The sequence below is a fragment of the Primulina eburnea genome, chromosome 8 (genome assembly GCF_022965805.1).
Source record: "Primulina eburnea isolate SZY01 chromosome 8, ASM2296580v1, whole genome shotgun sequence".
Taxonomy (NCBI): domain Eukaryota; kingdom Viridiplantae; phylum Streptophyta; class Magnoliopsida; order Lamiales; family Gesneriaceae; genus Primulina; species Primulina eburnea.
Window position 1 is genome coordinate 34,162,912 of NC_133108.1, and position 10,383 is coordinate 34,173,294.

Below are 10,383 nucleotides of genomic sequence, written 5' to 3' on the forward strand. Positions count from 1 at the left end.
TACAAAATTACCTGGGGCTGGCTCTGTCCCATATAGTATTTAATAAAATAAATAATTAAATAAAAAATTTAAAATAAAAAATATGTAAACACTGTCTTCTTGAAAACATAGAACAAGAGTATTTAATATTTAATACCTTAAAAAACATGAAGCTAAAACACTACTGAAGTTGTGCTCTTCGATTCTTCTTATTAAATAAATATATCAGAATCGATAAATAAGTAAACGACGTAGATACAAATATATAAATCACCTGTCAATCAAATCGTAGGTTCCTGACTTATTTGTCTCAAATAATCTTCGACATAATTCAGAAATAGTTGATAAATTCTGAAATCTTTCATGGCCAGCAACATCAAGTTTATAGTGATCCAATTGCATTCTCAAGTGAAGCAAATCTTGTGAATCGAAATCAAGATAATAGAATTTCTCAGCAAGTCGATAGATATGATCAACATTAAAAAGCTTGAAATTTTCTTTAGGTTCCAAAGCACAACTAAGTTTAAGAAGTTCAACTGCCTCATCTTTGAATCTATTATTAAGCTCTTCAACTTGAAAATCAATTGCAGCTGTAAATACATCAAATCGATAGTAGTGCTCAACTGTGATTGAATCATTATGTTGACAAGAACGACCTGTACCAGATTTATAACGAGCTTCCATGTGAGGTATCTCAATGTCATACCTAACACAAACTTCTTTCACATGACTAAGTAGGAGATCAAATCCTTCTTCTCTCAAAGTACGAAGCAAAGTTTTAGTTGTTGAAACATAATCCATTGCACTAAAAATATCTAGAGATTTCTCTTGCAATGCTCGACAAAGCAGATTTGTTATCCCCATTATCTTATGCATCAAGTGTAATATGAATATGAAATCAAAAGCCTTCATCGCAATCAATGCACCACTAGCTTCACCACGAATGGAATTAGAAGCTCCATCATCCACCATATTTTCCAACACGGTAATCACAGAGCTATACATATCAATCATGCTACAAAGTGAGTCGAAATTAGAACTCCAACGAGTCTTTCCAGGTCGTAATAAATTTCCAATTTGATTACATCCTCTACCTGTATCACGTTCACCAGTAGCTACCATATGCGCAACTTCAATTCTTTGAGCAGAATGTAACTCACCATGCCGTTTAGGAGATGCATTGATGAGATTGCAAATGGAATTCAATTTTGAAAAGAATAACCAAATGGATACCTCTTTTTCAGCAGCTGCAGTTAATGCTAGTTGAAGTCGATGAGCAAAACAATGTACATAATATGCACACGAGCAATCTTTCAAGAAAAGAGCCTGCAATCCATTCCAAGAACCCCGCATATTGCTAGCACCATCATATCCCTGTCCACGCATGTTGTGGATATGCAAGTCATAACGACCAAGTGCATCAGATATTTCTTTCTTAAGTGTTGCAGCAGTTGTATCTGTCACGTGTACAATGGTAAAGAATCGCTCTCGTAAAAAGCCTTCAGTATCCAAAAATCTCAATACAATAGCCATCTGCTCCTTGTTAGATGCATCTCTCGCTTCATCAACTAAAATGCAGAATTTTGCATCTCCAATTTCTTTACGAATCTTGGCTCTCACTTGGTTGGAAATGATATCTAAGACATCTTTCTGAATATCTGGTGAAGTATACTTTGCATTCTTAGGAGCTTTCTCTAAGACGATGTCCCCAATACTCTTATTCATTTTTCCTATAAAATTTATCATCTCGATAAAATTTCCACGATTATTAGAAGATGGAGATTCATCATGCCCTCTAAATGCACATGCTTGCAAAGTGAGCCATATAATGCTTTCAATAGTTGCTGTAAGCCGTAATCTGTTCTTCTGTTTTTCTTCTGAAGATTGTGCATTTATCACTTTGTCAATATGACGAGGTATGTTCATCAAATTGTCAAGATATTCCATAGCATTGTTATGTGGTTAAGTATTGCATCCTATATGCATCAAAAATGTGCATCTATCGCCATCATTAACTCGCTTCCAATATTTGAATCCATCAATTGTAAATGCAGGATTACGAGGATGCTTATATTCAAACAAGAAGCATGGAAAACAAAATGCAGCATTTTTCACAAGAGAGTACTCTAACCAAGTAAATTTTTTGAACCAGTGACTTTGGAATCGTCGATTTTGATTTCCAAAATTGGTCGGTGGATACTCTTTCTTAATTGGTTGATATGGCCTCATCTTGATATAAGCTCGTCTAATTTCATCCATTTGATTAACAGGATATTTCCATATCGGAGTACGTAATGCCGGATCAGGTTCAAGAGAACTCACATCAATATCAATTGTAGGAGATTTGTTAAATTGTTGATCACTGGGAATTGAGACTTCAATATTTGATGGAGAATGGTCCTGACTTGCCGATGTATGCTCTTTTTGTTGAAAAAATGAGTCGATGGTTTTCCTTTTCTTCATTCTTGAGTTTCTTTTCTCCTTGGTGTCGTCTACAACATAAAATGTCAATTTAGTTTAACTTATTATGGCTAACTAAATCAAATCAACATTACCAACACTAAATAATTGTTACTTTAATCCAATAAAACTCAAACAATTATAATTATTCCAAAACAATTCTGAAGTTAATATTTGACAATCTTAAGGCATAATATATTTAAATATAAAATTTTTACAGACTTATAAGTTCGAAAATCCTATTTACATAATTCTGAATTTTTCAACAATTCCTACAAAATTCCATAAATTCACATTGATATTTTCTATAGCATCTAAACATCCAAGTAATAAATAATAAAAATTAAAAATCGACAATCCCCAAAATAAAATCTGAAAATTCGAAATAATGCTCAAATAAATTTCAAAAAATTGTAAATACCATCAATCGGCTCAAATATAGTACTTACAATCAACAATTTAATATATATCAATTATCGAAATTGAAGAAAACCAAAATACCCAAATTTCGAAACACTAAAATCTGAAATTACCTTTAAAATTTGAAATCTAACTAAGAACAACAAGAACGAACCGTAGAAAGTCTAACACTAAGATTTCCTCATGATTTTCGGTGAAAACGGCAACCGATGGGCGACGGCTGATTTCAAGACGACAAAGAAACTTCGAAATTTTGGTATTAAAAGAAAGCTTATGCCGTGAGTTTTCCGAATCTAAAATCAATTTTGAAAAATGGCGATCGATGATGAAGTTACAGCCATTTGAAATAATGAAAATTGTGATAGTTTGAAAGAAAATAATAAAGATGGACAAGTGAAAAAAAGAGAAAATATAGATTGAGTTTTGGGGCTAATCAATAAATTTTTTAAAATAAAACATATACATATATATATATTTTTTAAAAAATTAGGTGGGGCTATCAATAAATTTTTTAAAATAAAACATATATATATAATTTTGTTTAAAAAATTAGGTGGGGCTGGAGCCCAACCCAGCCCCACCATAGCTCCGCCCCTGATTTTCTCCATGTGAGACAACTCTCACTCCCTTTTCCTATTCAACAACTCTTCATTATTCATTTATCCAACATTTGTCGGTGTTATTACCGAAGTTGATTAGTATATATTACTTCATCATTAATAATCGTCGAAGTAATCAATGCCGAAGTAAAAACGAAAAATTCTTCTAGTGGTTCCTATTTTGTACTCCGATTGTTGTTCTTTGTTTATCAGCAAGTCTTGTGTACAAAAATAAAAAATTGTGCCCTCGCACCTCATCTGAGTCAACACTAATAAAATACAGAGAAGTGTAATTAGTAAACAAAGCAACTAAATCATTAGCGGTGTACGTTGATTTTTTTGCATTTCATTCTGTTAATTAAGGCACGTCATAATAAAGGAAATTTGTATGTGAGAAGATGTCTCAATATTAATTTATTTGAAACTCTCACTTTTTTTATTTGTATGCCCAAATAAGAATTCCATTTGATATTTAAGAGTGAGAAGAATGATAACTATTTTGGGTATATTTTTTTTCCAAAATCAACTCCATGATAGTCGAACTTGACGTGAGACCTAAAAAGTGATCTCCTCATACCCTATCTTGAGAATGGGTCCAATTTTTTTTTTTTTTTATTATTATTATCTATGATACGATTTAACTGCATAACCTGTAAAAATTACAAATAAAAGACATAAAAAATCTTCTATATTTAGTTTAATCCTCACATGTGAAAGAATTGTTTAACATAAATACTAAGATTGTGTGTATTAGATTTTTGTGTTATGTGCAGGTGTTGTAACGTCTACTTACAACATGCATCGAAATATATTAATTAAATACACAAATAAACTTTAATGAATAAAATAAGATAGAGTAAATCATGCACAAGTATTTATACTCGTGTGGTGTCTAAGAGAAAAACGATTCATTGGAAAACTTATCAGTTTACAAAAATCAATATAGTGAACAAATAAAAGCTAACTCCCTTAACAAGTGAGCGAACAAAGTATATCTAAAAATATATTTCAAATTGTATAATCAAAACTACGGATGAAAAAATGTGAAACAGAAGTTCTCGAATAAACGACACACTAATCAAATTTTGGCAGCATTTCACTGCTCCCCTTGAACTCCAAAAGCCCACACACGCGTAGCAGCAACAATCTCTTAAGATTTCTTTTACCCTAGATTTTATTCCTTGCCCTACGCAAAAATAAAAACAAGAATTTTATTAGAAAATAACTCTTTTGAACAATAATATAATATTTAAAGATTTTATCATAAATATTAATATTCTAGAAAATCTTATTATAGATATCAATATTATAGAAAATCATATCAGTTTAAAAATGCAAAACTCCATATGTTAATATCACAATATTATTAACAAGAAAAAATTAATTTAGGCTTTTAAACTTTAAAAAAAGAACATTTTGAAATTCCGCTGAGTTTTCTTCTCTTAATTTTTATTCTCTTCGAAAATTTAATAAAATTTTTGGCTATTATATGAATATTTCTTGAATTAACATTTATGTTGTCATTTGGTAAAATAAAATTATCGTCGAACTTTATCCTTAACATGTCAAAAATTTCTAGACAAGTACTATTTAAATGATTATTTAGATGTTTTAAGCATTCTTATTTGATTATATAAAAAATAATTTGAACATTATGTATTATTTGTCTTTTATATTTATACTCGGACGGATCTAAGCTCATTTCAAAATTAACCCTAACCCTTTAAATTTTATACCTCATTGTTGATCATGAACTCGGATACCGAGCCCAACCTAACAATAAGAAGTCCGAACTCATATGTGCGTTAAGGAATGTGAAAACATTCTCGTTAATAAATAAGATATCCTGATAAATACCGGACTCGTCAAATCTCATCGAGATAAGACAAGAATCATAGCCACCATCAAGAGTCCTAGCCTCCACGGTTAAGAAGTCCTATTGTCTGACGTTTCCTATCTCAGGTAAGAATCCTACTCCAACAAGGTAATTAACATATCATGCTTTTATAAATCATGTATTGGTCATAGTTTTAACACACACGTGCTCTTGCTAACTTACCATTACTATATATATCTCTTAATTTTGCTCTTCAGACTGATTTAAGCATAACTGGTTCACACCATAAAACTCTTTGGCGCCCCTAACCCTATATCTGTTTGTGCAGAACTCCGAGCCTCAATCCGATTCACTCAACTGCGAAGATTTGATGACCCAATCTCCAAACTGAACTCGACGTAAAATTTTGATATCATCCCTTACATTCCACTGTTTTAAGTTTTTTGAAAACATTCATTAATAAAAAACAAAGAAAATGAATTCACATTATTATTTGAACGCCAAAAAAATCTCACGTATGGCCTCAGCTCTATAAAAAAAAATTCAGTTTGATGGGAATTTTATCGAATCCAATTCAATCAGTTTTTCGAATCCTGGAAGAGAAAGATATAGAGAAATTATTTAAGCATTCTATGAGGACGTAAAATTATTGTTCTAGATGTCAAATTATATTAAATAGATAAAATTATTTAAAAAGTAATTTTTTTTGTCAAAGTATGGCATAATAACATAATATATAATCCGAGAAAAATGAAAAATAAAATAATAGTACTTATATTATTTTATAGACAAAATAAAATAAGAAAGACATTTATCTCTTCAAACAAGTAAATTAAATAAAATTTACAATTCCAACCCCCTATAAATAATTGTTTGGTAGTTGCTAAGGACGTGTCACATATTCTATAAATAAATGTTTATTTCTCTCTTCTTCTTCTTCTTCTTTTTTTTAAAAAAAGAAATATAAAAGTTATATTATACCCAAATTCCACCCCACAATTAACGGATTATTGTTGGATTTGTGCTTTAATTCAACAACTCCAATCATTTCCTGCTGATTAATGGAACCACTATTTCCTAAATGGCAAAAACTTGTGTGAGACGGTCTCACGGGTCAAATTTTGTGAGACGGATCTTTATTTGGGTAATCCATGAAATAGTATTGCTTTTAATGTTAAGAGTACTACTTTTTGTGGTGAATATGGGTAGGGTTGACCCGTCTCACAGATTGATATCCGTGAGACGGTCTCACATGAGACCTACTCTTCCTAAATAATCAAGCACCCTGTTAATGAAACGTCAACAAAACTCAAATAATAACCAAATATTTTGTATAAGTTTTCGACTAGGATTATTTTTCCCAAACTTCGTACAATTATTGTAAAAATAATTAATCCCAATGATAAATTAAAAAAAAAAAGATTTTTCTTCAAAAAAATCCATCGATTTTTACTTATATTTGACCGATCGAAGAGAGCTGGTGGCCTGCAATCCACCACAACACACCATTTGACAGGTCAGGTCGATACATTATCAATCCAACTCACTTATTCAAGACATATATAATCCGTTTTGATTGCTCTAATCGACTCATTCCCCTTCATCAAATTTACTATTTTATATTATGTCTCTAAACAACTTTTTATTCCTTAAAACAACAAATTTCCTATTTAAAATTAAATAAAAAATCTGGAGTAGATTTTTATGTGCCAAAAAAACAATTTAAGTTATCACAGAGCAGCACTGTCACCTGCTCTCCACTGTCATGTTTTGAAGTGATCCGATTCTCCACTCTGTCCTTTGACCTGGAGTCCTCTGCACTGCACATAAGCAACACACACAACGCCTGTGATCCTCAAAGTACGTCCGAGTCATGAAATACATACGTACAACCAGCCTGAGGCGCCTGTTCTCCTACAAGGAGTCCTCCAAAGATTCCATTTTTGCTGCGCAGCAAAATCAACCCACCGTTTCACAGCCATTTCAGAAGCCCACTTGGAAATGCTTTTCCTACGAAGAAATCTTTGCTGCCACCGATGGGTTCTCCCCAGGTTCATGCTGCTTCAGATTTTGATGTTTTATTTGAGAAAAAAAAAAAAAACTAAGGATATCAAGTGAAATGGCATCAGAATATATGATACATAAGGGTGGGTGGATTTGACAATTTAATTTCTTCTTCTTTCTTTTTTTTCCAGAGAATATGGCGGGGAGAGGGGGATATGCTGAGGTTTTCAGAGGAGTTTTGGAAGATGGGGAAGCAATTGCAGTGAAAAGGTTGTCCAAAACGTCGAATGACGAGAGAAAAGAGAAGGAATTCTTGAGTGAGATTGGGACATTGGGGCATGTTTCGCATCCAAACGTTACTTCGCTTCTTGGTTGCTGTCTTGATAATGGTCTCTATCTTGTTTTCCAGTTCTCTTCAAAGGGCTCTGTTTCTTCTCTTCTACATGGTACGAAGACTCAAATTTGTGGGGTTTTTGTGAAATTTATTTGATTTAAGCTTTAGCTTTGTCTATATTAAAAAAAATTTTAAAAAAATTAAATTTCGTTTTTTCAAGTCGATGATTATGAAAATTTATGGGATTCTTTTAATTATTTATTTTTGGTTCTTTGGTTTAGATGAGAAATTGCCAGTAATGGACTGGAAAACAAGACATAAAATTGCAGTTGGAACAGCTAGGGGCCTACATTACTTGCATAAGAGGTGTCCCAGAAGAATAATTCATAGGGACATCAAGGCATCAAATATTTTATTGACAGCAGATTTTGAACCGCAGGTCATTTTTCAATTTTACTTGTTTTAAATTTTTTATCTTTAATAATGAGGAGGAGATATGGGCTTAGGCTAGTAAGTGTTTTCAATTTACTTCTTTACAGATATCTGATTTTGGGTTGGCAAAATGGCTCCCTTCTCAATGGAGTCATCATTCAATAGTTCCAATAGAAGGAACTTTTGGGTACACACTGAATTCATGTCTTAAGTTCGGGTTTTACATAGTATACTGACTGGATGGATGCTCATCACGAGTTTCATAAAATGTTGGAGAAAAGCAATTGCCATTTTTGTCATAACAATCAAAACATGACGATTCGACGTTGTATGTTTTAAAATATTTGATTTACTAAGTTACTAATAGTTAGAGATTATGACGTAGCAAAAATTGATCGGTCACGCGATGTGAATGTGGCATGTATCATGAGAAACGTGACGCATATCCTGTTCGTGTTGTTGAAAATCTAACACCGAGTGTCGCAGAAGATGACATTTGGTCCTTGCATATGGCAGACATTTAGCACCGGAGTATTTTATGCATGGAGTCGTAGATGAAAAGACCGATGTATTTGCATTTGGAGTGTTTGTACTTGAGCTTATTTCTGGAAAGAAACCTGTGGATAACTCTCATCAAAGTTTGCATAGCTGGGTAATGCCAAAATCTATACATAGTTCAAGTTTTTTTTTTAATGTTTCAAGGAACACTTGATTTCATTCTGCTAATCAAATAGGCAAAACCAATATTAAGCCAAGGAAATACGAAAGATGTGATTGATCCGAGGCTTGTAGATGATTACAATGAAATACAGCTTAATAAGCTTGCATATGCAGCATCTCTGTGCATTCGAGCCTCTTCTATCTGGCGCCCTACGATGAGCGAGGTGATCGTTTTTTTTCTGATTTTCCCTTATTCTGTGATTAAATATCATGCATTATGCGTTCAATGACTGACTGCCTACTTTTGCTATGCTCATGGAATTCTTGTTGTTATCGTGAACATACATTTGTACCTTTTTCTTGTTTCGATTTGGGAAATGATCGAGGTAACATAAGCGATATGGGATTTCCTGATTCGGCTCAGAACATAGGAAACATTCCTCCAAAGATCTGTCATTACAGAAGAAGCCTTTCTCGAATGCCCTGTTATTCTACATTATCCTCTTCTCAACCTTTATTCAATATAAGCACTTTCTTTCTTTTAAAGGCCGTGTCGATTTTGTGTTGAAGTATAGGCTAAGATTGTGTTGTTTTCTCCTATAAAATCACCTAATCTCACACTAACCTTTCTGGTTTACTGATAGAGACCGTAGTATCAAACTTAACACGCTCGTTTAATTAATTATTCCGATTGAAGGAAAGACTCCACAAAAGCTTTTCATGGTTGATCAGACCTGCCGACGAGAAGTTTCAGTAAATTATGATAAGATTAGATATTGGTCATTATTTGATAGCCTTGTTGTCTCCATATCATGTGATTTTAACCATATTTTAAATGGACGGTGTTTGATTTCTTTCCTTTTTCTTCACCTAACCATTAACTTTATTCTGTGTGGGCTAATAGGCAGATATATCTAGTTCATGCATGTGATTAGGGAGATCTTTGAGTGATATTGACAGCCTAAAAGGCATAGTGAGAAAGGGTTGATCCTAGCCTTCGATTAGCCGATCCTAGATCGAACTTCGGTCGAATTCGGCTAAATTAGCTCTCTATATATAATTTTTTTTATTTAAGTACTGAACACTAAACTATGATGATTTTATTTTATAGGTGTTGGAAATAATTTTATCGGAGGAAGAAATCGACAAGGAAAAATGGAAAACGTCCAAGGAAGAGGAAGATCACGAAGAACTTTGGGGTTTTGAGGATCTTGAATGTGGATCCGATGGTTCATTCTCAATCTCACCGAGAGACTCCGTCTCAATTGGGAGCTCTAACTACAATCAAAAAATAAATCCTACAATGATAGTAATTGATATGTATAAATACAAAATATCCAAATAAAGGTAAAGTTTGAGGGTAAATATTATATATCTATAAATAAATGTGTGATGTGAATGTATAGTGATGCTACTTATAGCCAACTTCACACCATTATTTTTGGTTAAGTCGTGGTATGTAATAATTTAACAAATAAATATTTGAAATCAACAAACCTCGTAGTATATTAATTAACCAAACCAGTCTATTTCATTACCAAAAACTTTCTTTACAAAGGAAAATGATAACAAACGATCATGGAAGCTTACAACTTGAATATAACATAAATTTTTAACTGAATGTAAAAGACAAACTATCAACAAGGCATAACAACCAT

The 10,383-nt window shown here is 32.6% G+C and overlaps 3 protein-coding genes across 3 annotated transcripts; 1 reads left to right on the forward strand and 2 right to left on the reverse strand.

The window, feature by feature from the left end:
• Positions 1-249: 249 nt before the first annotated feature.
• On the reverse strand, positions 250-1,926 carry LOC140839185 (uncharacterized). The gene has a single exon (XM_073205815.1). The coding sequence runs from the start codon at positions 1,924-1,926 to the stop codon at positions 250-252; it is 1,677 nt and encodes a 558-aa protein (XP_073061916.1).
• Positions 1,927-1,941: 15 nt separating this feature from the next.
• LOC140839186 (uncharacterized) lies at positions 1,942-2,442 on the reverse strand. The gene has a single exon (XM_073205816.1). It carries the CDS (start codon positions 2,440-2,442, stop codon positions 1,942-1,944), a length of 501 nt encoding a protein of 166 aa, XP_073061917.1.
• A 4,542-nt stretch (positions 2,443-6,984) lies between these two features.
• Positions 6,985-10,174, forward strand: LOC140839414 (probable receptor-like serine/threonine-protein kinase At5g57670). Its single transcript, XM_073206101.1, has 7 exons — positions 6,985-7,346; positions 7,491-7,745; positions 7,915-8,072; positions 8,173-8,252; positions 8,582-8,717; positions 8,800-8,949; positions 9,837-10,174. The coding sequence occupies exons 1-7, from the start codon at positions 7,169-7,171 to the stop codon at positions 10,068-10,070; spliced, it is 1,191 nt and encodes a 396-aa protein (XP_073062202.1). The 5' UTR covers positions 6,985-7,168; the 3' UTR covers positions 10,071-10,174.
• Positions 10,175-10,383: the final 209 nt, after the last annotated feature.

What these genes read in the sequence shown, in the direction of transcription:
- LOC140839185 (XM_073205815.1), bottom strand. Translation starts at nt 1,926, where the DNA reads ATGGAATATCTTGACAATTTGATGAACATACCTCGTCATATTGACAAA.
- LOC140839186 (XM_073205816.1), bottom strand. Translation starts at nt 2,442, where the DNA reads ATGAAGAAAAGGAAAACCATCGACTCATTTTTTCAACAAAAAGAGCAT.
- LOC140839414 (XM_073206101.1), top strand. Translation starts at nt 7,169, where the DNA reads ATGAAATACATACGTACAACCAGCCTGAGGCGCCTGTTCTCCTACAAG. An exon ending in CACCGATGGGTTCTCCCCAG is followed by an intron (nt 7,347 to 7,490) that starts GTTCATGCTGCT and finishes TTTTTTTTCCAG; the next exon opens with AGAATATGGCGGGGAGAGGG. An exon ending in CAGCAGATTTTGAACCGCAG is followed by an intron (nt 8,073 to 8,172) that starts GTCATTTTTCAA and finishes ACTTCTTTACAG; the next exon opens with ATATCTGATTTTGGGTTGGC.